The 27,042-nt window shown below is 41.0% G+C and overlaps 3 protein-coding genes and 1 long non-coding RNA gene across 13 annotated transcripts in view; 3 read left to right on the top strand and 1 right to left on the bottom strand.

Moving 5' to 3' along the window:
- The window catches only part of LOC127476767 (WASH complex subunit 2A-like), a 33,969-nt gene extending 28,937 nt beyond the window's left edge, over positions 1-5,032 (bottom strand). For 3 of the 6 annotated variants that reach the window (XM_051800070.1, XM_051800068.1, XM_051800069.1), the window contains exons 1-6: positions 4,824-4,981; positions 4,236-4,400; positions 2,617-2,682; positions 1,779-1,952; positions 1,012-1,105; positions 563-621 (exon numbers count right to left, since the gene is read on the bottom strand). In XM_051800070.1, coding sequence (XP_051656030.1) covers positions 563-621; positions 1,012-1,105; positions 1,779-1,952; positions 2,617-2,682; positions 4,236-4,400; positions 4,824-4,928 — 663 coding nt within the window. In that variant the 5' untranslated portion in view covers positions 4,929-4,981. The other 3 variants (XM_051800072.1, XM_051800073.1, XM_051800067.1) reach the window with 2 other exon arrangements.
- A 954-nt stretch (positions 5,033-5,986) lies between these two features.
- The window catches only part of LOC127476813 (uncharacterized), a 121,212-nt gene continuing 100,156 nt past the window's right edge, over positions 5,987-27,042 (top strand). The window contains exons 1-3 of one of the 2 annotated variants that reach the window (XR_007906728.1): positions 5,987-6,378; positions 8,574-8,680; positions 11,455-11,717. This is a non-coding gene — a long non-coding RNA (uncharacterized LOC127476813). Of the gene's footprint in view, positions 6,379-8,573; positions 8,681-11,454; positions 11,718-27,042 lie in introns of those variants that run through there. The other variant, XR_007906729.1, reaches the window with a different exon arrangement.
- Positions 12,875-17,381, top strand: LOC127476812 (beta-microseminoprotein-like). Of its 3 annotated transcripts, XM_051800193.1 has the most exons (5): positions 12,901-13,040; positions 13,449-13,582; positions 15,424-15,523; positions 16,058-16,160; positions 17,026-17,381. In XM_051800193.1, exons 3-5 carry the CDS (start codon positions 15,451-15,453, stop codon positions 17,153-17,155), a joined length of 306 nt encoding a protein of 101 aa, XP_051656153.1. In that variant the 5' UTR covers positions 12,901-13,040; positions 13,449-13,582; positions 15,424-15,450; the 3' UTR covers positions 17,156-17,381. The 3 variants fall into 3 exon arrangements, with proteins under 3 accessions (XP_051656151.1, XP_051656153.1, XP_051656152.1); XM_051800191.1 differs by lacking the exon at positions 13,449-13,582 and having other exon boundaries at positions 12,875-13,040; XM_051800192.1 differs by lacking the exon at positions 13,449-13,582 and having other exon boundaries at positions 12,901-13,044; positions 15,429-15,523.
- Positions 20,376-23,749, top strand: LOC127476811 (beta-microseminoprotein-like). 2 transcript variants are annotated; one of them, XM_051800189.1, is made up of 4 exons: positions 20,376-20,533; positions 21,863-21,971; positions 22,446-22,551; positions 23,268-23,749. In XM_051800189.1, exons 1-4 carry the CDS (start codon positions 20,531-20,533, stop codon positions 23,395-23,397), a joined length of 348 nt encoding a protein of 115 aa, XP_051656149.1. In that variant the 5' UTR covers positions 20,376-20,530; the 3' UTR covers positions 23,398-23,749. The 2 variants fall into 2 exon arrangements, with proteins under 2 accessions (XP_051656149.1, XP_051656150.1); XM_051800190.1 differs by having other exon boundaries at positions 20,504-20,533; positions 21,866-21,971.

The raw sequence follows: 27,042 nt of genomic DNA, 5'->3' as shown, positions 1-27,042 counted from the left end.
AAGGGATTTAACTTAAATTGAGCAAAGGCACCAAAAGCAAACACCTCAGGAAAAAGGGAGTGCTTCCATAGCACAGTTACAATGCAGAGACATCCCAGCCAAGGCAGGCAAAACATATCAGAAATCGATATTCCAATGCAACAGACTTATGTGGCAAAGCCTGGAGGTGGATTTCTTAAAGCTTTAAACTTGATCCTGTCAGTCTCCATCCCATTCTTTGTAACTGTAATTTACATGAGATTTGTTCTCCATAAATGCAATTCTTGATAAGATTCTTGATAAGAATCTGATTTGCTTCTCAAAATGAAATCAGACTGGAATAAAACACTTCAGTTTGAAGTATTCTACTTTAATAACAGCTAGAGCCAATACCACTTTTTTGCTCCTCTGAAAAGCTGCAGAGGAAACTACTGCATAAGAATAGTAACAGGAAGTACATTTATCACAACCAACGCAGGGAACAAACACTGAGCAATATTATCCTGAGACCTGACATCAAAAAGCAAGGTAGCTGATGGCCTTACACGCAAGGAAGGGCTCATGAATGCTGGTGCAAATTTACCTCTTCATCCTTCTCTTCACTGTCAATTACACTTCCACGATCACTGTCTACTGATCCTTCTAATTTAAATGAAAGCAAAAAAAGTTAAGATCAGAGAGAGAACGATGTGGCCACCAGACATATCAACAGCAACTTTAAAGACTTTGCGAAGAAAACTAAACTTCAGGTGGAAAAGAGTGGTTTGAAAGAGCTTCAAAGGCTGATGAAGTTTTAACACTTTGCATTTCTAATACACAGAACACAAGTAACTGAGAAGTTATTGCTTTGTATACCAGAAAAGTGGTTGTTACAGCATGATGCACATTTTTTCCCTAGTTACAGTGTGCATCTAAACTACTAAACTACTGCAAGAACACTACACAGGATAATGAAAACTATGAGTTAAAACAGACCAAAGTCTCAGATTAGGAATTACTTGCACAGAAATAAAAGGTCATGCCAGCACATACCTTCACTAGAGAGATCTCCAAGGCCAACATCATCCTGTTCCATAAACTGCTGAGAGCCAATCAAGTAAGGTAAAGGCCTGTCAATATAGAGATCCTAGAAAGAGACAACATCAGGTCTTTCTGACATCTCTGAACAGCTCTACATGGCTGACAAAAACAGAAGTCTTACACCCACACCCCTTGTTTTAACTCAAGGAAGTTACAAGCCTGTTTAAAGAGAGTCCCACCAGACATACACTTCAGGTCAACATGCAACAGTGGGACAGCTGAGGTTTATTCCATTTCACACTGTCAAAGCAAGGGGCCGCTTCTATTTGTGTAGTTCCAACTTGCTTTCCTCAAGCCATCTAACAAAAGAATATTGTTGCAAAGACTTACAGGCATCAGTCTTACCCCAAATCCTGCATCTAGGATTCTTAAATACTGTGAGAGTAAAAACCACCCACAAAGATATGATTTGTAACTAAAAAGCATGACATTTCTATGTCCCACTCCCACACAGAATTGAGGCTTCCCCTTTCAAGTTCACTGTGTTAAACTACCTCCCTTTAGGATGCCATACCTTAATGTTAACCTAACAGCAAAACAAGGCTACACAAGGAACAGCTTGGCAAAGAGCACTCCCTCAGATGCAGCCATCAAACCCTCATTTTAGCTAACAAATATCAATTTTATACTAATGCGGTGATACTGCTGACAGAAGCAAAGATCAAATCCAACAAAGCAAAACACAAACCCATGCTTCCAGTAAGAAGAGGTCTCTGTACCTTGGGCTCAAGTATCAGTTCCACCCTTTCATTACTTTCTTCTTCTTCTGAGTCAGAGTTGCCTGCTTTGATGTCTAGCTGTTCAAATGCACTGTCCAGGACTTGCAATCCATAATTCACTGCTTCCTGAATTTTGGGGATCAGATCAGCTTCTTTCTGTTCCCGAGTCTTTTCCTTTAGTAACAGAAAAAACACATTCTCATTGCATTTTACTCAAGACTCAATCTTACTGCAACACACACGCAAAATGCTAATTTCAAATTAGTACAATGAAAGCTTTCTCACTATATGTATTAGAAAGACCTTCAGAAGTTTCTTTGGCTTGATTTAATGCATCATTATCACTCCTAGAAACAGAGATGTTCTAAACATCCACACCAGCACAGTATTCTCGTATTTGTGTTCCCAACCCATAAGGGGAACATTTATGGTATAATACACCTAGATTGTAAGAGATACATAAACCTCTCTAAGGTTTTATTCCTGGGAATTATTCCAGTCAGATTCTGCTTCCCCATTTCACTACCTGTGAATCCAGTAGGGTGGCTCAAGGCCTCAGTCTCTTGCTGAAAAAACATGCATAACCACTTGAAAAATCAATGCATAAGTCTTGTCTGCTGAACACAGTATTGAGCTTGGAGAGACCATAACAGATCATCACACACTGTTACTGTCAACTTTATGTCTGAAATGACACACGCTATCCAACAGAGAGACTTTAAGGAGAAAGGAAAGAGTTTGGTTTGTAAGCTGTAAATGTACGCAAAGTAAGTTTGAAAATGAGAAGGCAGACAACAGCTGCAAACATCCTGACAGCACTCTAGGCAGTGTTAACTACCTGCTCTGCTTTGTCTCCAACGTCAGCTTTGGGAATAGGCTCTTCCACTTCTTCATCATATACTCTCTAAAAAGTAAAGGAAAATTAATTCATGTAAGAACAACATACTGCTGCAGGGGCTAAACCACGGGTACCACCAAGAAACACACTATTAATATGTAATTAACTACACTTTAATTCATTACACGTTTAATAAAAGAAGCCATGGATGATGTCAAGCACCTTCATAGCCTCCTTTATGCACTGAATTACTTTAGTTACCTGATGTCTTCAATCTCAATGCAACTAAAGTAATTCAAGTCTGCAAATGTCACTGCAGTAGTAGAAGACGAGTTGACCATTTAACCCTGTACACAGATTAACTTGAATAAGTTAAAAAAATGCACTCTTTTAACCCTCCCAACATAAAGGTATTCTAGACACCCTCAGAATTATTCAGATAACTTACAAACTACTTTCCTTTCATTCTTTAACATTTACCCTTCTCCTGTACTTACAGAGAAGGTTCACAACATCCCTCAACCTTCAGTTTGTTCTGATGATCCCTCGCTCCTTCAGTACTTTTTTAGGACCAGCTACAAGGAGACAAAGGGGAATGAAAGATCTTCCTGGAAGCTGCAAACTTAAATCCAAATCTCAAACACAGGTGCAGTTATCCCCTGGGAAGAGATAGATCTCTCACTAACTAACCAGAAATGAAGACCTATTTCTGTGCACTTAATTTGGGAAGAAACAGCTTCAAACATACAAGACTTAAAACATTTGGTACAAACTGTTCTCAGCAGAATCATTATGCTGAACAGCCAAGTTAGGCAAAAAAGACACTGTAGCTCTGAAAAAAAACCACTATCACAAAAAAAATCCACAACAGAAATCCAGATTTCCATCTTTTCCTCTGCCACCATCTTTTCAATAACACCGTGGCTTCAGATGAGACACATATGGCCTGAAAACGGTGCTGATCTAAACAAAATGCCTGATAAAATCCACAGCAGTAAAAAAACTTTCCCAAATCTGAAATACTATTAAAGATCTATATCTTAATGAGACACATGCTTCTAGTGATACAATGTTGTAACAGGTTTTCAAGTCTAGCTTCACCTTTCAAAATAGCAATATTTATAAAGTGGCAACATTAGCCAGAAAATATGGTCATCGCAGCCAAACGTAAGGGACAACTGCCTGCAGCCCAACACCTTTAACACCAAATGCTTTTAGAGTAAAATAATACTACTAGGAAATTTACAGCATTGTATAACATTCTCATATTTAGACAGACAAGTACAGGCAAATGCTACGTTCACAGAACTTGTGAAGATAAACCAAGACATTTCAGAGATCCCAGCTCATTCATAGTACTAAAAATGAAATCGTGATCTCCAGGTCACATATAAACAAGGAAGGAAGGTACTTCAGAACATGCAAAAGGGAACCTACCAGTACTGGAGAGTGCATCACTCACAAAAGAATTAGGACATCCTTTAACAGAAAGCAATTAAAAGTCACCTTATCCCTAAATTAGCATCAGACTTGCCAAAAAGTTAAATCCTTTCTCCACGTTTAAGAGACAATGCCAGTGTCTGGAGTACAAGTTTGATGCTGTACTAGAACACACTCACATTCTCTATGAACTGGGTGTTGGACAACATAAGAAAGTCGTTGAAGACATTATGAAGGCGACAGTCTGTAGCTTTTGTTTCGCTAATCAATCCATCCACTTGTTTTTTGATTTCATGAGTCCTGGAAATGGTTTGTTGTGAGAACTCTTGTAGAAAATGCAAAAGCTGTTGACAACAGAGGAAAGCAATAGTCAGCATGCAGCTCTTTTTCCTTTTGGCAGAACTGACCATACACTTCAACTGAGCATCAAAACAAACACAGTTTAGACTAAAGGACCCGCACACACACTTAGGATCAAGTCTCAGCCACTTCATTCTGCTTCTCCTTTGGGGCCAACTCCTCACTTTGGTTTTCCCGCCCGGACCGGAGGGTTAAAGCCCCGGGAGAGCCGCCGGGCCCTGACCGGGGCCGCTCCTCCCGCGTTCCGGGGCCCCGGGGGTCCGCGGCCACGGCGTCCCTCCCGCGCTGGGCCCCGCCCGAGCCCCGCGGCAGCACCGCCCCGCACACGGCCCCGAGTCCCGGGGAGGCCGCGGCCCGCGCACCCCTCCGGTGCCGGGCTCCGGCCCGGTGCCGGCCGCACCGCTCACCCCGGCGTCCGAGGCCAAGGACCAGCTCTGGCTGCCCTTACGGATCTCCTCCAGCGACCAGGGCCGCTCCCACACGGCCGCCGGCTCCGCCGCGTCCCCGTTCATCTGCGGGAGAAGGACAGTGAGCACGGGGCCGCCCTCAGCGCCCCGCGCGCCCCCGGCCCGGCCCCGCGCTCACCGCGGCCTCGCGCCACGCCCGCGGTCAGCTGAGCGCGATCACGTGACCCCGCCCCGCCCTGCGCGCGGGAGGGCCGGCAGGGGGCGCCAGGCAGCGCGGGCGGGGCGATCCCGTCCCGTCCCGTCCCGTCCCATCCCATGCCATCCTTTAATTACTTTCCATATTCACTGAAATGGGGAATTAAATCCTTTGTTGATAATGCACATTTCTCCTGGCACAGACCTGCCTGCATTACAAAACATGAGATCTGCGTGCTCTGCGTGCACTGATGCTGCAAAATGTACGGTCCTGCCATCAGGCAGCTTCAGATCCCGGGGGTCTTGCAGATTAGTTTCCATTAAAAAAACCAACATGACAGCTACATGGAACCTGAATGCTTCCTTAGGGAAAGTTGTTTATCTGTGATACATACACCAGCTTCTGAGTAGAGAGGGCTACGAATGGCACAATCAAAATCTGCTTTCTGTTAGTCCCATCCTAAATATTACAAGAAGGGTTCAAAAAAAAGCATTTCAGTCCTAAAATTCCTTTTAGAAAGGAATTTAGACAGGTTCCTTTTAAAGGTTAGAGAGAAGATGACAGCAAGAAAAATCACTGGCTCTTCCCCTCAGAACTTTACAAGTGATGATGTGATGTAAAGGTATCAAAAATCATGTATGTCATTGGGGACTAACCTGCAGATGAAGAACCAGAATATGTACGACTGCACAGGGCTCAACTCTCTGATATCCATGCTTACAGGCATGCCTTAGCCCAGTGGCATCACTTGCTGCTTGTACCTGGCCATGAGATCTGTGTTCAACTTCCTCAGCAGGGCAGAGTGCTGTTGGAATCAGACTGGGGGACAAGTTCTTTCCTGTGTGGCTGTAAGGACAGAAGTTACAGCAGACGGGTGTACCTTGTAATCCAGCCAGCCCCATGCAACTACTCAGCCTCATATATTTGCAGCAGTGTGAAATGAGCCAGAGGTCTTTTGGCAGGACTCTGAAAGGCTGCAGTGAAAGTGCAGGGTCAGGCAAGCAGGTTACTGGGAGATCCCTGTGGATCACAGAGGTGGGCCAGAGTACAGGACACAAAGGGCTTGAAGAAAATACACAAAAGACAGCTTTGAGAAGCACAGCACATACTGCAGTTGCTGCGCTCTTCTGCCCACCAGTTTCTGAAGAGCTAACAGCATAATGGGATGCTACAGTTATGAAGATACGGTGAAAGAGGAGGCAGACCTTTATAGATCTCTTCCTCATTCCACTTCAGCCTATTTTCTGCAATGTTGCTCCATGATGCAAAAAGCCGCTGACTATCCCGAAGCTGCTTGTTAGCTCCACCTAAAAATTTACTACTCGAGACTGCTGCCAGACCATAAATCCTCTGGTTCAGGTGAGCCAACACTGAAAACTGGGGACTATACTGTTGAAAGTTTGTTGCTCTAGTGGGAAAATTTGCCTACATGCTGACTTGACATCAGTTATATGCCTCAAATTACATCTTACTCTGGGATTTCCCTACAGAGTTGGGGATACAGACACAAATATGTAAATCTGTGATTTTACCTCCTCAATGTAGTAATGAAATTAGCAGAGTTGGACCGAGCAGTGGAGTCCAATCCTGGCACACTTAGGGATTCTGTGCTATAGCAATCTGGATGATTTTCTCCTGGCTTGGATCACTAAGCTTCCTTCCTGTGAAACCAAGGCAAAAGTAGTGGGAGGGGTACTACAAACAGTTGGAATTATCCAGATCAAAGGGCACACTAGTACTCCTTAATCCACCAATTTAAACATAGGTTGAGTTAGCCTCAAATATTGTTCTTTATGTCCAACATCTGCAAACATTATACCAAGAAGCAATTGCAAAGCAAAGCAGGAGGTCCAGTATCTATGCTCTTGCACAAGCTGACACTTGTTTTTTTCCCATGGACTTGGCCCCCCAGTGGGTACCTATAATTTTTTCCGTATGTCCATAGGACTGCACAGAAATTTTAGCAGCTACAGAATGGCTGTAGGAGGCTAAAAGCAAGGTGATGCAACACTGAAATTAATTTGAAGGCTAGTATTGCACACCTGTTATGTATGATCCCAGCTAACTCTCTCTTCAGAACCTCTGCAGAGCTGAAAGCAAACATTTTCCTTTGGAGTGGATCCTGACTGCTCTCAAACCAAGGAGTCGATTGTTTTGTCCAGAAAATATCCCTATATAAACAACATGGCTAGCTTTATGCCAGGCCATACGCAACTGTATTAAAGAACACACACACACAGATTATGACATAACAGGAAATGCTCTGCATTCATACAGGATTATTAGGGGGATCTGACTTTTCCCCTTTACTTATTTTTTAAACTGTTTTCGTGAAGTGGTTACTAAATTCCCATTAGCTTTTGTCCATGAGGAGATTATAGCATACATTGAACAAGAAATTAGAGTCTCGATGTGACACAGAATATATATATTTAAAAATGTTTCCCTCTTCTTGATATTCTGAGTCATGATATGCCATATAGCTAGTCTGGGTAATTTTTTTTCCACGTGGATAAAAGTTTTGGCAGATGTACTGCTTAAACAGCCACACAGCACTTGGTTAAACTCACAAATATTTACAAAGTAAAAAATTAAAGAATACCACAGCCAGCTTTCCCAATAGCTAACAGAAAGTAAATATGTTTTTACAACTTTAGAACAGGATGCAAACAAAAGAGAAAGTCAAAATACAATTAAAAATTAAACTTCTGCATCACATGGGAGAGAACCCCAACACAATTTGTGCATTGTTCTTCATTTTCCTTGCCACTCCTCGTTCTCATGCATGGGTTGTGTTGTATGGCTTGGTACAGATACAGAGATGTGTTGTTCAAGCCCTGCAATTACCAGAACTCCCCAGTCTCCAAGAGGTAGTCCCAGCACCTGCATTATCTGCAGGCTGCTAAAGGTCTTGGGGTTGACAAGCAAAGTCAGGGCTTGAAGATGCCTCAGACTTTGGCACACAGTGAAGAAAGGAGTGTCTATAGCTAGAAATAAGTACATATTTGCTGTCACTGGACCAGCACAGGAGCCTGAAGCCCCCAGACATACTTCCCTTCCTGCTTGATGTTCTTTGCTGGTTAATGCATTGACAGAACACATCACTTGCCTATTAGTGTATTTATTCATTTCAGGGAATTCAAAATCAGCTTTACTATAAATAATTAATTATAAACCAAGGGTCAGAAATAAGCACACTATGATTACCCATGTCACCTAAAAAGACCTTGCTGTAGTGAGTCAAATGACTTACTGCAATAAGCTGTGCAAGCAGAAAAAAAATAACCAGGCTGATAAATTCCGTTCAGGTAGTTAGAAATCCTAGGAAAAACAAAATCCACAGCAAAACTGGTAATCCTCTAAAGGAACTTGGACTTGGACACACATGGTTTCCCTCATGTGGATTTGATCCTTCTTTGATCCAAAAAGTTCATCTCTGATGGTAAAATCATGGGTTTGGAGAACAGCCACTACCCTGGAGTTCCCTTGGTGAGGTGTAGGAATACATACTGTGTAAGGAATGGGGGAAGCTGACTTTTGTGTTCTGTCTCTAGGTTCTACATTCTTTTAATAAGCTCTAAAACTTGAAATCTCTGACACACTTAAGGAAGTCAACCAAAGCCATGCATCAAGTCAGCATCAGAATGAAAAAATAAAAAAAGTAAGTTCCTGAATCACAGTTCCATAGTTTTCTACTTTAGCAAAACTTTGAAACATGAAACTCACAGGACTAATGAAATAGTGCTACCCTCCCCCTTTTGTCAAACAGTCAAGAAATTAAACTTCTCATATCAATTGTTGTATCATAGTTGATAAAGCAACATAGAGCCAGGATGACTGTGAATTTATGTTCCAGGTTAGATCCAGCAAAGCCTTTCACCAGGTGAGTTCTTGAGAACAAGGAGTGGCTCCACTGGAGATAATGGGCTTAAGGATGTACACAAGTGGTTTGCTTCATCCAAGCCCTAAGATCTATTTTGAAGGCTGCAGAAGTTAATTGGAGTTTTACAGCTTTCCTCAGAAGGCTTTAAACCTATTTAAACTAAAGATTGTACTTCCAACATTCAGGAGGTTTAGTTATCTATGTGACTTATGTGCAAATATTTACCTGCATGATAAATAAATTCTATGGAACCAGGAGTGAACTTAGCAAAAAACTTATTCTCTCATCAATTATTAATCCTCCATGAGGACACCAGCTCTCTGGCTGTTCAGGATCTGAAAGGGAAAGCTTTTTTGATGGAAAGTGAGAACACTGAATCATAGAATGGTTTGGGTTAAGGTGACCTTAAAGATCATATAGTTCCACCCCCACCTCTGCCATGGGCAGGGACACCTTCTACTAGACCAGGTTGCTCAAAGCCCCATCCAGCATGGCCTTGAACACTTCCAGGGATGGGGCATCCACAACTTCTCTGGGCAACTTATTCCAGCATCTCACCACCCTCACAGTAAAGAATTTCTTTATAATATCTGTCCTAAATCTGCCCTCTTTCAGTTCAGAACCGTTACCCCTCAACCTATCACTGCTCTCCCCATCTTTCCTGTAGTCCCCCATTAAGTACTGGAAGGCTGCTATAATGTCTCTCCAGGGCCTTCTCTTCTTTACTTGCTGCAGGTTGACTACTGCTGGAGATTATACATCAGTCCTGATACACAGAAATGGCCTTTCCTGACTACAACAGTGAAAATCTAGCCTAGCAGATTACAGTATGGTGTTTCTCTCCAAGGACATTGTTCTAAACTCTTGCTTATACTCCAGAGTTACTTAACAGTATTGAATTTAAATTAGTTTTTAAACCAGGGCAAAACCATTTAGTTGCACTTAAAATGAATCTCTGTAGCAGTTTAGCTGAGAGGGAATTTACTTAAACTACTGTTACTAAACTGCTCGTTAAACCTAATGCTTGGTGTAAATCACCATAAAGTTTACCTTTAAAATAAAATAAGAACACTAGGTTTTACATCAGTTTAACTGGAGGGTTTTTAAATAGCCTGGAAGTGAAACCAGATGGATGAGGCTTTTCTTTCTTTCTCCAGCTCTGAAAATATACTCAGTGAATGGCCCGGTAACAGTAGATTACCTTAAACAGCAAGTTGCTGGCAGGTCATGAAACAACATTTTGGGGACAACACGAGGGTAAATAAACGGCATTATCTTCCATCACCACAAAACCACCTGCCCTTTAGAAGGTCCTAGAAAGGTACTTCTAACCAATAAAAAAGTAATACTATAATAGCTGGACAGGATAACCTTTTCAGAGATTTCTCCAGGTGTCAACACTTCAGAGGAAAGTCTTCCTGAGAAGTTAAAAGAGACCAGACATGTTTAGCAGCATTCAGCTGGGAAATTAGGAAAGTTCTAAGTACGAAATTCTAAGTTGTCCTACCAACAAAGCCTTAAAAATGTTACCTGCTTTTTAGTAGTCTTGCATTCAGAAAAGGCAGATCTTCAACACTGTTTTCATAATCCAGCTATCAGCTTCATAGGAATACTGAAAATTATCAGAAATGGCAGAGCTGATCACAAGGATAATACACTTTTCATGGGAGAGCTTGTCAGGCAGTTTTGTCTCTCCTCATGCTACATTAACAACTGGTGACAAGCAAATTAGTGCAGTGCTATGGAAGCAATCACTCTTGGAAAAAAAGTGTGTTAAAAAAGGAACTCACTGAAGACATAGCCAGATCTAAGACTTTAAGAAGGGACTAAATTCTTTTAGAGCAAGATCTGTGTATCCTGAGGTAGGAGGTTCAAAGGCACACAGCAGACAATCCACAGCACAGCTGGTAGAGCTCCGGCATCTTTGTCAAGAACTCACTGGCAGAAGAATAAGGTGTTCTGCCTAACAAGCACTTTGAAAGCAAAACCAGTCTTGCTTTGAGGTCTCTTTCAAAAAACCACAAAAAGACTGGCATAAAATTTCCTGTCAAGCCCAGGGTGACCTGGTGTTAGCAAAGCCCATGCACATGGTAGGTAAAAGGAAGGGAACTGTTTTTACAGTGGTGCAAGACATCGGTTGGTGCACATCAACTACAGTTTCTCTACATTTGTATGAAAGCCTTATATCATGAGATCTGGGAGAAAATATACAATCATTGCTGACAGAGTTTCCAAACAATGCTTAATATGACAAATAAGGACTAAGTCTTAATAGTGAAATAAACTGTTCTTACTTAATTCATGCTTTAGATACAATTTTTAAAAAAATTTTGGAGGAATTTTTTAAAACTCTGTAAAGCATAAAATCTGTACTAACAACAGCACCCCTGAGAAGAATTTAGGGATGGAAAGCAAATGTTTTCTATCTAAAACAATATGGTGCTTAAGACAGAGGATGAGATGCCTGGATATATATACAGGAAATGTCCTTCATAGTATCTGAGGTCATTTCCACAACACTTACAAGCTTTTACACTTCGTTCTATATTTAGATTTGAAATGAGATGCTGTGAGGTTGGAGGCTGTTCAGAAATGGGTTGCAAGAATGAAAGGAAATCTATGCTACAGAACTGAAGACAAAAACTGCTGTGCTCCCCTGAGAAAGGTTGTAAGCTGACTTGACACACTGTAAACAGAGACAAGAAGAAGACTTTTATGATAAAGTGCAATAATCTAGTATGCCAGAAGCAAAGGATGAAAAAGGATATTTATTGAATTTTTTCAATAAAAACATGAATATCATGAAATTTAAGTTTTACAATATAATGATTATATCAGAAAAAATAAAGCAGGTGTATAGTCTGAAAACTGAATGCTTAGTAACTTTTCATTAATTATGGATTTCTTACTAAAGGATTATCAAACCTCAACAGACTTCACCTTCAGCATTTCCTTTAGGGAGGTAATGGAATTACACTGTGATGCACTTAGATTTATTTTGCTGAATTCTTTGGGTTGAATTGTTATTAGTACTCAGCAATACATAGTGCATAAGAAAAAAGGAATGACAACTTTTCTTGCCACCATTCCAAAGTATATAACTGTATTTAGTTTACTCAAAAAAAAAAAAAAAAAAGAGCCCTAAATGATTTAAGTTGTAGTACAGCCAAATTTTCTTGGATTTCTGTGTTCAAAGTTTCTAAGCTTTAAAATCATGTGCTAAATTTCCTGTAGCAGATGACAAGTGCCCCACAGGGATGACTTTCAAATTGCTTGGAAGCATCTGCAACAAGTATTTTTTAAATATAAGTAGGGCCACAGTCTGGTATTTCTTTCTGAAAAGATGTTGCAGGAGTAAGAAAAAGCAGAGTACTTGATTAGCACTCTGAAATTTATAATTTCTTGTGAAAGTTTTGCACACATAAAAGTGATCATATACTCTATCACGGTTATTCAACTCAAAGCCTGAATACTGCCATGGGAGTAACAGCAGGCTTTTGATTCGAGAGGAAATTCTTATTTTGGTTGAGGAGAAAGAGAAATGTTGTAATGTGTTCCAGCTTTGATTAAGGTCTCAGTGTTAAGTGGTTTTAATACTGGTAATGGCCAAGTACGTTCGGTTGGTTATCTTTCAGTGAACACTGCAGCATTAAGCATGAGTTTGCAAACATCCAGCAAAAGCTCCTGTTGCTATTGACACCTAGTTCACTACTCTCAGCATATTCCAGCCCACTGATAGCAGAAACTACTTAGCATGCACTCCTGCCACAGCTAAAAGTCACCTAGCCGTATAATACTGCCTACAGCTTAGCTATCAATACTTGTGTTTCATCAGAAAGGCATTTTTTCTAATCATAATGCTTCCAAGAAATGCAAAGTTCTAGACTCAGCATTTTACTTAGGTCAGTGTTCTACAAAATCAAATATTTTCTCATTGCCAGCTGGCAAAGTTTCAGTGATTTCTTCAGATATTTCAACATAACTGCATTTTAAAAAGAGCAGGCTCTTTTTGCCCCATCTAGACTTGAACTGCATAACATAAAGGCACCAAAAATTATTCGCTCTCTGATTCCACATTAAGCCCTTCAGATTTCTTCTGGAGACTTGGAACTCTTTGGAAGCCAAGGTTTCCACAATGGTAAGTCTAAGGTTTAGATTTTTCAAGGGGATACAGATAGGTATTTGCTTTAAAACTGCAAAAGAAGAATATTTAAGGGAATAAATTAGGTACATATTTCAACTGTGGACATATTGTATTTAAAAACTGCAGGATGCAAAGGAAGTAAGACACTTTTGGGAAGATTACTGCAAATTTTGTTCTTTGTATTTGAATTCTTGCAGGAAACTGTACAGATTAGTCTTTCATTTGCTGTTATCCTGTCCTCAGAAATGGTTGTGAAATCATTCAGAATTTTGTAAACATTTAGGACCATGCTTTTAAAACCTATCAATGTGAAATAGAGTTTAAAACATAATGGCATTATAATGAAAGAAATGTGTATTTTGTCAGCATATCCTGTCTGCTCTTTTCTTTTGATCTCTCAAGTTGTGTGCTGTTTCAGCTCTTCAAGCCTCCAAACGTGTTTGCAGAATCTGAATCAACAGTTAGGTCAAGCTAAATAGGTAGACACAGCTTCTGGCCTAGTTTTCCTCTAATTTGTGCTCACGTAATCCCTGAAGGTACAGACATCAATTACTACCTTTGATGAGAATCTCAGGAATGGCATAAATCCTACAGAAGAAGCAGTACTTTCTATGAGACATGCTGATTCATAAATAGGGAAGAAATGATCATCTGCTTCTTTCTCTGCTTAAGCTTTACTGCTAGATTTCTGCTACTTATCTGACATATCCTTTGGTTGCAGTATGAAGTCAGTTCAGACAATGATTGAACAGCACAGACTTCCCCCTATATCTCTGATATCCTAGATTCAGTGGAAGTTCCAGAACGTTGATCTTTAGAGAGAGGAGCATGCCCAAGCTCATCTGACTGGCATTTCTAAGAACAGCATGACAAGGACAAACATTGGATCAAACAAGGGATAAAACATTCACAGAAGACAGCACAGCAAAAGAAGCATTTTAGTATTTCCAACAAAGACATGAGGGACATGCCATGGCACTGTATGTGCTGTTGCAAACTGCTGAACCAGTGTGGAGGAAAGCCACCCCCAAACTCCAGCTGGATGTCTAATGTACAGCAAACAGCATCCCAAGCATGCTGAGATAGATCCTGTGTGGAAAGGCACAATTCCCTACCCTCCCAAAGCCTGGGGCAGCTGCACAAAAAAAGAGAGCCCCACAGATTCATGCCAAATGCACAGGGAGCCTCAACAGAGACCAGCTGTTTCATCCTACAGCTTCATGGAACAGGAGCTGCTTAGACATTTTCTTGTGGCCAGGCACCATGGAATAGAGCAGTTGAAGAGTTCAAGTTTTTCTTCTTAACTTCTCTCGTTCTGGGGGTGGTGCTCAGCATGGCAACTGCCTCTGTTGTAGCCTAAAGCTTCAGGAACTACCAATCACAGAACCACTGTGGAAATTCAACATTATTCCCTTCCCAGACCACTCCATAAATCCTCCTCTCCTCCCTTTCACTACATCAGAAATGTCATTCAGCCCCATAAGAAAGCAGCACATCAAGGATTAAAATACCAAGTTTTTTCCACAGCAGCCAGAGGAGTTTTACCTTGGCTCACCATCTGCCTAAGGTTCAGGACCTTTCAGTGTCTTTCGGCATTTGTGATTCAAGCAACCCAAGGCAGAAAGCAGAGGTGCCTAAACCCAAAGCTTCTCCCTGCTATTTTAAACTCCATTTTCAAGCAGCCACAGCCTCTGAAGTTCAGAATAGTAACTTGGAAAGATCTACTCATGTTAAAATCCTTTCATGTTAGCCTGCAAGTGCTATCAAGAAAATCTATATAACTTCCTCCATTGTTTCTCAGCCTTTGGCCATTCCTAAACTTTTGCCTTAAGTTATCCAGCTGGAGCAAGCCATCAAAATAATCCTGTGCTCTCTCATATTCCTCCAGTCCCTCTGTCAGAATAACCATCATTACAAAGTTATGCAGGCTTTTTCAAAAGAAGTGCTGGTTGTTCAGCAGGTCCCAGAGGACATATCTGAAGAACTCTTACAGATGTTTAGCTGTTGCCAGCACTAGTCAAAAGGAAGTATGGCCTGTGAAGAGTCCAAACCTGTGTATGCATGGTTTAACAAAATGGCTCAGGTGAAGCTGAGCACAATGTACCACACTCAGATATTGTCCTAAGACACCAATTTGTATCTCTCTTCTCTACCCAGCCACCTATTTCAAAAAACCTATGTCATAGCACTTTGTATGTTCCCAAGTACAGGAAAAAGTAAGCAATGCAGTGAAATATCTAGAGTGTCCTTTTCCACTACTTTCACGTACACATAAGGTTATTTGTAATTTTGGTTCAGCTTCAGTGATGGCTTTGGAAAACAGAGATAATCAATGTGGAATTAAAGTCATGCTATAGGCTCTGTGTTTCTTTTACAGAAAAGCTTTCTGGCTTTCCTTGTTGCAATGAGCATCATCGTGGCCCTGGGTGATGCATACTGCTTTAGTAAACGTTACATGCCAGGGAAGGCTGACAAAGGTAAGAGCAGACAAGATCCTCTCACTTGATTGCTCTGTAGTAGCTTGGCTCTGTGTGGAGCTTCCAGGAAGGGCTCAAAACACAAGGGAGGAGGGAGATTTCAGAAAGACACAAATAGGAGGTTTCAGCACCGAGGTGACAAAAGTAGGGGTAAAACAAAGTCTCACCCTGGACTGAGTGTGGCTGCAGGAATATTATTGCTATTGGTGGTAGGTTGCTATTGCTACTGCAGCACCTGGAGCCCACACAGGAGTTGAGAGTGGATCTGAATAAAATGTGGTGCCAGGTGGCAGACCTGGCTGTTTGGTTGCTCACTTGCCCAGATCTGTCACACGGAAACCCTCTTTAATGAGTAAAGAAGAAAAGAATTCACAGCCTCCAAATAATTAGGCTAATAACACAGAGAACAAAATTACTTCTAATTTAATAATGCCAAGAAAAAAATTTTCAGAAAACTTCAAATAATTTTTAAACTTTGCAGCCTTTAGGTGGAGGCTTAAAGAACATGCTCTGTTTTGCTACTGTCTTCTGCAGGCTGTATGCTGAATGGAAAACTGTACCCCCTTGGACACATTGAGAGGACAGAAGATTGCTACAGATGCGACTGCAGCCCAACTGAAATGAGGTGTTGTTCAATGTAAGTTTGAACTTCTGGGTACCATCACTGCCCATAGGACAACCACAGCTTTCCATTTGCTGGGGATAAGGACACAAGAGAGCCTTTTGTCCCTCATGCCACAGAGCAAGTGAAAGCTCTTGACCATTTGGATCCTTAGCTGTGTTTGCCTTGGCTCACTTTCTGATGATGAGGAGTGGACACAGAGCCTTCCAGGCACATCCAGGTGGTGCTTGCCTTGAATTTTCTAGGAACTTGTGAACCCCTCTGCCACTGCAGTTAAATCTTTCCTTAGCTGAGAAAGGGAGGGTAGGAAAGAATTATTTTCACAAACGACTTCAGCAAAATTCCTCTAAAGGGCTTATGATGATCCTAATCCCTTTCCAGAGGTGCTTGTCTCCAGTGAAAATGCTGACCCTAGAATGACAAGGCTCTGCTCTGAAGTCTCTCTCCAACATTCTCCTTTCCTCTCATCCTGCCTTCTCAAAGGGCCAGAAATGGCTTGATAATGATCTTTGCCTTTGTTTAGGTGACAATCGGTCTATCAGGAAACAGCTACCCCCTTCTAAGCAAATTGGAAATAATGGAAACTTAATGGAACAAAGAGGAAACATGCCAAGCTCATGCTTATGTCAGACTGTAGAGTGCAGTGCTAGAAATCCCCATGCTAGTGCTGAGCATCCTGGTACACGTGCACAGTGCAGTGCAGCAAGGCATCATTTGAGGCCCTGGAAACTGCAGCTGGGTTGCACTCAAGGGAGCTGAGCTGGTCTAAGGCATAGTTTCAGAGATGTCTCACTCAGCAATAGTTCAAGCCATAATCAATGAAGTATTGAAACTTCTGTTGCTGTCAAGCTAACATTTGCTTTCTCTTTGCCAATGACAGATTTTCTACTCCTGTTGCTTATGACGAAGAGAACTGTGAAGTCATTTTCAATGAAAAAAGTTGTGACTATGATGTGGTGCTGAAGAATGACCCCTCAAAGGAGTGCCCTCGAGTTGCACGTGTGGGCTAAAACGTGGGCTAACACCTGCTCCAAACCTCTGCACTGTGGAATTGCTCCCCTTCCTACACATGCTTTGCCATCACAGAGAAGTACAATAACATGGGAAATCTACTTGTTCTAATTCAGCATATAAGATGCATTAATCACATACAATGTCTCCTTTCTGTAATATTTGCATGGGTGTCGCTGAGCTCTTTTGACTACAATAAATCCAGATGAAACATCCATCAATCCATCAATGCTTCATATTGATGTTTCTTTTTCTGCAGTGCCATGGGGCAGCGTCACCTTCTTTGAGAAAGGGATGCCTTTGCCTCACTACTCTGACATGTCTTTCTCTATGTTCCTTGCTTATCACTGATCCTTCATCCTGGGATCATGACCTGACAGGATTTTCCAGGCTAGCTGAGAAATTATCACGCACTTTAAAAATGCATTTGTACTGAGATGAAAAATTGTTTCTTATTCCACTGAAATTGCATTGAAATAAAACTGAAATTTGACTTATGGATGGGGACTTTGCTACACATGGAAGGAGACAGATCTGTTAAGATCAGAAGAGAAATTATATTGTCTCCAGCTTGAGCCTCCCATCTTGAATTGAGACCTCGACTCGAATATTTGCTATGCCATCTGTTACCTGAGGCAAGTCACTCACACCGCCTTGCTATAAAATTAATATGATTCTTTGCTAATTCCTATGCCTTGAGAGATCTGAGGCCATAATAGGCTTTGAAGTTTGTGGACATATGAACCTCAGAGTTAACAAAAATGTCCCCACCAAGATAAAGCTTCTTTCTCCACCTTTACAAGATGTTTCTGTGTCAACAGTGCACTGTATATTTTAGTGTTGTTTGCTGTGCCTTTCCTTAACACAGTTGTCCTTTCCTCATACACAAATGTGACAGACTTTATTTAACAACTGTAAAACCAATTTACATTATACGTAGCATTGTCAGTTTAAGGTCAAAAAGAATTTATTTATACCCTTGTGTTTACTTATGATCTGTGAGCTGATATGCCTCACTCTTCCTCTTGTTTTCCCCTTTCCAGTAGTGGTAATAGTCAACCTATTGGTTTTAATGACTGGATACACGAACTGCTATAAGGGGTCCTGCACTTACTCTCTCCCAAAGAAAACTGATCCCTCTCAAGAGAATGTGAGAGTAGTACTGACATGCTGGGTTAAGAAACAAGGTTCTTGGACTGCTTTCATTTTTACTGTATCTCTTCTAGCTTTCAGTTGTTCATAGATAATAGCTGGTTTACTGGGCTGTTTTAATAACATTACTGCTCTGAAATCATGCTGTATTTCTCTCTGTCGAGTGCCTAACACTGAAAGATATGGGAAAACAGGTTGATCATCTTGCATTACTCTGATTATCTCTGTGGTCATTAATGAGATGTAACCAGAAACTCCAGCTGAAGAATGACTAAATAAAATAGCAAGGTAAATCTTCAAGAAAGTCTCCAGGAGTTTTCCCTGCCTTAGGAAGGAAGAGAACACTCTGTCCATCAGCCTAAGCAGAAAGAGGACATAGAAGTTGGCAGAGCACTGATATTCTTAGAATGATTTAGTAAGTAATTATCTGGTTGGGAAGCCAACCAGATTTTAACAGAGCAACACCTTTTAGAGATACCAGTTCCCCACACAAGCAAGGCACCCATCAGCCCTGTACACGAACAACGTGAAGACATGCAACATTATGTGGGTCACAAACGATCTCAATAATCAATACACGGAATAGACTATCTACATTGAGTTTGCTGCTATGAGTGGTTTCAGCACAGCACATTGTTACGTTTCCTCTGAATTCACAGATCACGCAAAGTGTTTTTTCATTGTCCCTAAACAGTGCCCAGGCTTAGACAGGTCATTCCCTGCTGTGTTTCAAAGAAAGCTGCTTGAAAGAACTTCTCTCCATACACGGCATAGCTTGCACATAGAAAACATGGGGGGTCCTGCAGTGGGAACAGCTGGGCAGTCACTGCTTGTCTGAAAGCTGAGAAAGAAAACATTTGTACAGTGGTTGGATTTTTGGGGTTTTTTTTGGAGTTGAGCAACAAATGCATCCTCTATCACTTAACACCAAACCAGCAAGTTGACTGCATTTTGACTGTAACAAATTCCATAAGTTTCACTCCAGTACACCAGCATCACTATGTGACTGGTGATTTTTGTTCACGAACTGCAGGGTGCTGCAGGGTGCCTGTCAAGCAAAATGCTGCATGCAAAGGCCAAAATGTGAGAAGAAAAATAAATTAAATAGTTCAGTAGTAGTAACAGAATAAAGGCAGTGCAATTTGCTGGTCCTTTTGTTTCAAAATATCCTGGAACATTTGCTCCAGATTACCTTTGAGGATGTGGAGGAGCCGATACCTTGAACAGGATTCTGTGGTACTTCTCACAGTATTGTCAGCCAAGGTGAAATAGTTTATTTCAGCACATAAAGGTTAGAAAGAGCTGGCACACAAAGCTAGGGCACACCCTCGGGCATCCCAAGACATAAATCAATTAGATCAGGCAGCATAGGAGCAGAACATGAGAAGGGACACTATGAATTCTCCCTGTCTTCACTGCAACCAACCAAGGCAGCTTTGGCCTGGGATCAGGGTGTAATACTTTGCTATCCTACTCTGACTTTTTTCCCCCCTCTTTAACTGGAAAATGCACATGGTCTGAAACACTGATAGTAAAACAAACCACAATGATGCTGTTAAATTGGCTTCATACATATTTGTGAGAGAATCCAAAGTGGATATGTGGGCTCTTGATTTCAGTCAAGAAATTCCTAGTGCCTGCACTCATGGGCTGATATGTTCTGTTGGTTTACCAGTGACTAAGAGTCAAGAGCATGAGCCATATGGCTGTGCCCATTTCAGGGCAGGGCACACATCAGCATTGCCAAATCTAATTCACTAGTAATAGGCTGATTGTGGGCAGCTTTAACAAACAAGGAAGAAAATGGTTATCTAGGACCCACTTTTTAAAACCCAGATGGCTCAAAATATGCATGTAAATTTTGTTGTGAGTGACAACTACTATGCCTCTAATGGGTTTCTCAGGGCGAGTGCTAAATATTCCTTCCAAGCTTGAAATTCCTTTCAACGTAGTTCCTATAACTGCTTTCCAGATCTGGTGTGACACAAAAGGCACATCTATTTCTTCAATGCCTGTTAGAACAAACTTTCCTGTATGTAACTGCCTTATGTTAATAATGTCCTCCCCATGAGGTCATTTTACAGAAACATCATTGTTGTTAGACTTTCATGGTCAGTTTGCTCAAGGACTGTTATCACAAATTCCCTCTCTATATAAGTTCACTGAGAACATGAGCTTCCTACTGGCCATCTCCTTACTGGAAGCCTCGTACTTCTGCAAGAATGGTGAGTCCTTACATCTTATGCTGTAAAAGGCTATGGTATGTTGCTATAGATTTTAAAGGAGTTTCTGTTGAATTTATCTCAGTACTTGGTGATCTAAGCAACTTGGAGAACGTATAAATTCTGTGTTATGAGAGCAAGCATAAGACAGAGAGGCATAGGCAGGTAAGAACCTGGCATAAAACATATCAGCATGTAAACGGCAGGAGATGTAACAGGACTCCAGCTAAGGCTTTATTATAACTTCTTTTCACTCTTCATGTAATCTTTGGAGCTAATCTCTTTCTGGCAGAAAGCAGCTCTGTTGTCTCTCAACCTAGAATTGGCCTTCATTTTTGTGAAAAGTCTGGATATAACATCTGAATATTTAGTTAAACTCAGAAGTGTTATCTTCAGTTTTACTCCTTTGCTACTCTGTTGGAATTTTGTAAGTTTTAATCTCTTCTGTGAGACAAAATGCTAGGTTTTCCTCCTCTCATCTCTCAGAGACAACTTCTTTTTATAAGTCACCAGTTCTGTCTGAAACAGACACATGTACATATGTGTGTGTATGTGATTGTTTATTCCTGGTCTACTTTTCCTCTGTAACCAAGATTTTATATTAATCACAACTAATTACATCCCAGAATTCTTGCACTTATTTCCTTTATATCCCCAATGGAAGCCCTTCAAACATTTCAAACTAATATTGAAGGATAAGCCACTAGCTGAGGAACTTCAGTTGAACTTTCAGAAAAAAACGCTGACAAATGTCACAGCATATAGAATTATTTAGGTTGCAGAAGGACACCTGCATCTCATTTGGTCGAACCTCCTGTCTAAAGTAGGGCCAAGTCTTGAGTATTCAACTTCAGCTAAAGTTATTTAACTTGTTCCTAATCCTTCAATATTAAGGTGAAACATTTGGTAGTTCTTTAGACTCCAGTGAAAAAGGTTTTGCAACTATGAGTGAGGTTAGTGAAAGAAACAATCAGCGACCAATCCCATGGAATAAAAAGGGACAAGAAAAATTAATGGGGAGGGGAAAAGAATAGAACATGTTTTTTTCACAAACAGTATCTGGATCTATCAGTCCTGTTATCAGGCAATGCTTGATTTTAACAGCTTGAAAAGATAGATTTTTTTTCCCCCCTTCCATATGATGCCCAGCCTCTGCTTCTTCTAAATGGTTCAGTATTCCTGATTGTGTGTTAAAGTGTTTAAACTGCAAAGGACAATTGGACTTTTGATTTGAAACCACAATGTATTTCCCTGTTTTGAATGGTAGTATTTATCATCAAGACATCTTAATAGTTACTTATGCATTCATATGAATTGTGTTTTCTTGTCCAGAAGACCATCTTGCCCTGCCTTCTTGTTCTTGCCATTAGTGTGTCACTGTCTGATGCTTCTTGCTTCTTTATGGAATGCAAGCCAGGGATGTCTGACGGTGTGACTGTAGGTAAGATGTCAACAGCTCTCAACTTGACAGACATCATCAGAATCACTGCCTGATTTGATTTGTCCCTTCTGTGCAATTTATCACCACTTAGAAATAAGTGGAAACAGTGGAAAGAAATCAATGGGAATGGGAGGGAAACGGGATATGGTAAGAGCAGAATTTATAATACATTATAAAAAGGAGAAGCTATTTAGGGAGAATCACACGGACCAAATTACAAATTAATTTTGTCCAGGGAAGTAGCATGGGCTGCATTAACTAATGCTGCCAAGAACCACTGGAAACAGAGGGACACAGCACTCTCTTCTCCCTGCATTACAAAAGCACACCCTGCTCTGCTGGGGAACCTCCATGTTTTGCAGATGGGGAGGTTCATGTAAAAAGCCAGCAAAGGTCCCACCCATTGTGTACAAGTAGCACTGTTGTTGGTGCAAGGATCTGACACTGAAGGCTGCTCACACACTCTGTTTTCAGGCTGCCTTGACTCGGAAGGAAAGCTGCATGAATTTGGTTCCCGATGGAGGACAGACGACTGCAATGATTGCTCCTCTTTCAGGCACGGTATTAGCTGCTGCTCTAGGTGAGTGCAGAGCAGCAGTGGGGGTTTTTCTCTGCTGCCATGATACAGCACAAACCACTCCCCTTCACACAAGGGTTCCTGAGAAATGACCATGACCCTTCTCTCACTCACTTCATATCACAAACTTATGCATTTGTGTAACACCATCATCACTGAACATGCAAAAATTTCCTCTGAAAAATACAGGTCATGTTTAACAAAAGGTTTTTGATTTAAATAAAAAGAGAATTTAATTCTTCTTGGAGCAAAAGCTTCAGGCAAGTTACTGACTCAAGAGAGAACACGTAGTTCCTTAAGAAATTCCTCTTAATCCTAGTCCAGAGCTTTCCAAACCCACACATTGCCCCGCTTTCCCCTGCGAAGCAGCTCAAAATACACTGGCCTGTCTTTAATTTTTCCTAGAGGGACACCCAACCACTCTTATAATTCTTGTTCCATATTGTGGTTGAAGAGGAAAAGCAGTGATATGGGAATAGCAAGGAAACACAACAAACATCCCTTAGGTGTAAATCAGATCAGTAAACTACATCTGTGCCCTCATCCTGATTAAGCAGCAGACTAAGTAACATTTGAACTGGGAGCTTTGTGCAAGTTCCCTTTTCTGCTCCCAAACATCTCCTCAGTATAGCTTCTTCATATTAAAAGTGTAGATACCATCTGAGGTGGAAGCTGTTTACTCCTTGTTCTCATCACCTTTTTTCTTTTCTCAATGACAGCTATGCAACACCAGTTGACTATGATAAAGAAAAGTGTGAAAGCATTTTCAACAAGGAGACCTGTTCTTATAAAGTGTTGGAGAAAGATGATCACTCAAAAGAGTGCCCAGTCCATTCTTGGGTGGCGTAACAGAAGAATGGTGGATTGGGGGGATATTTCCTTTTATTGTTTTAAGGGTTCTCTTTCACAAATTCAAGAACACTTAAAAATGCAGTTGTTGAGTGAAATCTACTCATAAATCCCAACACAAAATAAAACTGAATATCTACTCCCCAAAAAATCCCTTGGTTTCTCTGCCTTCTGCTTCACCATGAAGAACTGACCTGTTCCTCCCTTGAGATCAGACATAAAAGCTGACATTTAAAGTATCCTCAGTAGCTGCTAATCTTTATTCTTCTCTGGTCATTCTTCAGTGCCAGGGAGTATATTCTGTAATCTGTGCACAGCTGTATCTTAAAGCTAAAATAAAATCAGATGAAGCATCAGAAAGTCATGTGACATTTTCCTCTTTGAGCATGAAAACCAAAAGAATTAACATTCCAAAAACCATGGGGAAAAAAAATGAAAAGCTACTCAAAAATCTTTCTGAACAGTCTGTTTTTTATGAAAATGCCTTACATGATTAACTTTTATCCAATATGGCTCCCTGGAGACCAACTTATTGACTGCAAATCTACCAGCTACCCAATCTAACCCAGCACCCAGTAATCCATTACACTGACAGCAGAGCAGGGCCAGTCCTCAGCCTGAGGTCTGGGTAAAAGAAAAGGAAATTAAAGTTTTTAAATTGGCCAATGGGTAGCATTGTAGTTGGTGGAGTGACTCATCTGGACTGGACTCAGACGGGGAAGAAGCTCAGTAATTCCACAAACAGTAACTGAGAGGGATATGCTTGCCAGCATAAGCTCTCCTTTGGGGTGCTGCTTCATAATCTTTATGATACATTTATTCAATTGCCTCTTTCCAAAAGTGACCATGAGCATCCTATGTCTCCATGTTCTATTTCTCCGTAACAGACAGAGGGTGCCAATGCTTCCACAGCTCCTCCTTTCAAGTTATGGAACAAGCATATACCTCGTCAGTAGTGGCAAGTCCTGCTGTCTGCAGGGGAAAGGCAAACCTCAGCTTCTATCAGCCTTAACTCATGTGCTCCAATGAACGATACAGGGATTACACTCCAGTGTTTTATTTCACTTCTGCTTTCCTTTCTCCTTTCCTAACCCTGTCTTTCCTATACTGTCTTTTATTTCCCTGCCACATGCCCTCTTGTAAGAGGACCTGCAGTAATGAACTTTACACAATACTGCACTTTTACTTTATTCAGAAGCTGCTAATATCACTGTGCAGATAGACTAAAGGTGTCACAAAGCCCATAGGTTACACAAAGAGCAGTGACAATTACATCTATTGAGAAAAAGGTAAGCGGGTTCCTGCATGATTTGAGCTGCATCTGTTCCACTTTCTCCTTCCTTGGCTACACAAAATGCACAACACTGGTTGAGGTTTTGTGCTCCCCATCAGATGTCAACAGGCTGCCCAGAGCATGTGTAAGATTGGATTATAACTGAACCAATGTTCCTGTGAGGCCCGGGAAGATGCTAGATGTTCAGAGCATAACAATCAAAATAATCATTTGAGAACAAGAGATACCTCTTCCCTCATTATCTTTAGGCAGTGGGATTGCGATCAAGTACTTACCAGAGCTAGTTTGACAATCTGTCTGTTACAATACTCGTTTATTTTGTAGTTTACCTCCAAACTCACCTGATACTGATGTATTAGTTTTTTCTAACATCTACCCATATCTGGAAGCTACTGGGACCTGCTTATGGTATATTTATGCAGACAGTCAATTATAGTGCAATGTGGAAAAAGCTTTGTAACCAAATATTTAGGCATATGATTAGTTTCTGTCTTGATCAGATGTCCCTTAATGGTAAGAAACTATTTTATAGAACTAGTCAAAAAATAAGATCCAGAGTTCATAATTCTATTCAGGAAGAACACAAGCTAGAGAACACAGAGACTAAGAATATAACAGTAACCAAGCAAGGTACTTTGATGACATTTCTGAAGGCAGTCTTATAAGTTTTCTCAGTATTTGCAGAGACATTAATAATTATGGTTTCTGTGTACAAGAGATCAAGTTCCATGCAGTCTTCCAAAAGAGGAGGTGATTTTTCTCCTCCTCTCCTTAGTTAATTCTTTTCTGCATCATTAAAGTCTGATAATTTCTTTTTCTCCAGTTATTCTGAGGGCATCAGTCTTTTTCATTCTGCTGTGGATCATGATCTGATCTCTGAATCAGAATGAAATCCACTGAAATCCATTTTTATGCTGAGCTTTTTGCTGCATGCTTAAGTTTGGCGGTTTGAGTACTCTCAAATAGAGTAGAAGCAGATGAGGTATCCTCTTATGTACTGTCTGGAAATTGTCCAAAGGCTGGAAGCATTACAAATCCTGACTTATTTCAGATGCACTCTACCCAAGCATTAAGGCCATGAGAGAAAGTTTAAAATCCAGGCCATTATTCTATCTTGTATCTTACAGGTGCCATCTCTGTGAAGACAGGTTTCATGTTCTCAGACATCAATCTTGCTGTTTACAGCAGCTAAAACATTCAGATTCACAGCCTGTCCTAATATCCAACGAAAGAGAGCAAAAATGATTTGTCTACCAAGAGGAAATGGCATTTCTGAGGCCACTCTAATTTTCTATAGTGGAATGGAGTGTGGACAGATGTTTTTGGAGCTTGTGTAATAGTGCTCAGCCTTTTTTTATACAGCATAAAGATTTTTCTCTGTATTATTATCATCCTGGCAACAGATGCAATTTGATCCCCACCCACAAAGAGGAGCTCTTCTCCATACTAGGTTTGTTCTTGCAATAATAAAGTGCCTTTACACAGAATCACAGAACATTCTGAGTTAGAAGGGACCCACAAGAATCATCGAGTCCAGTTCTTAAATGATTGGCCCATATGGGATCAAACTAACATCCTTGGTGTTATTAGCACCCTGCTCTAACCCACTGAGCTAATCTCCTCAGATTCCTGCTCTCTAGTTGGTTTAATCCAGACTGTTAGTTTCCTGCTTGCCTCTAGCTATCACCTTTCCAGCATTCCAGTGTTCTGGTCTAACTCATTCTTCCGGATGAGCAGCCCCAGTGCTTCAGCACCAGCCAAGGATGATGAAGTTGGGTTAGAATCATTTTGAAACTGTACTGACGTACTCACACATACAATTGCAATTCTCCTACCTCAAATACTAGCTTGCCTCTTCTGTTTCTGCTTCTCGCTCTCACCTGCTTGGAAAACACCAGATTTACTGTTCACAAAACAATCTATCCAATGTAATGATCCAGTATAATCTAGCAGGTCAAGGGAGCTGATCCTTCCACTCTACTTGTCCCTAGTGAGGCCACATCTGGAATACTGTGTCCAGTTCTGGGGTCCTCAGTACAAGAAGGACAAGGAACTACTGGAGAGGATCCAGCAGAAAGCATCTCTCTTACAAGGAGAGACTGTAAGACCTGGGCCTGTTTAGTCTAGGGAAGTGAAGACTGAGAGGGGATTAACATGCAAATATCTCAAAGGCAGGTGTCAACCCTTTTCAGTGGTGCCCAGTGACAGGACAAGGAGTAATGGCCTTAAGCTAAATCACGAGAAGTTCCACCTCGACATGAGGAAGAATGCCTTTACACTGATGGTGGCAGAGCACTGGAACAGGCTGCCCAGAGAGGTTATGGACTCTCCCCCTCTGGAGATATTCAAAA

This window comes from Manacus candei, unplaced genomic scaffold (assembly GCF_025592945.1).
Source record: "Manacus candei isolate 608988 ecotype Guabito, Panama unplaced genomic scaffold, ASM2559294v1 h1tg000050l, whole genome shotgun sequence".
Lineage (NCBI taxonomy): Eukaryota > Metazoa > Chordata > Aves > Passeriformes > Pipridae > Manacus > Manacus candei.
This window is presented reverse-complemented; position numbering and strand designations above follow the sequence as displayed.

Excerpts from the sequence above, each read along its gene's own strand:
- LOC127476812 (XM_051800191.1), top strand. Across the intron at positions 15,524-16,057 it reads GCCAGGGAAGGCTGACAAAG|GCTGTATGCTGAATGGAAAA; the intron begins GTAAGAGCAGAC and ends TGTCTTCTGCAG. Across the intron at positions 16,161-17,025 it reads GAAATGAGGTGTTGTTCAAT|ATTTTCTACTCCTGTTGCTT; the intron begins GTAAGTTTGAAC and ends TGCCAATGACAG.
- LOC127476811 (XM_051800189.1), top strand. Across the intron at positions 21,972-22,445 it reads GTCTGACGGTGTGACTGTAG|GCTGCCTTGACTCGGAAGGA; the intron begins GTAAGATGTCAA and ends CTCTGTTTTCAG. Across the intron at positions 22,552-23,267 it reads GGTATTAGCTGCTGCTCTAG|CTATGCAACACCAGTTGACT; the intron begins GTGAGTGCAGAG and ends TCTCAATGACAG.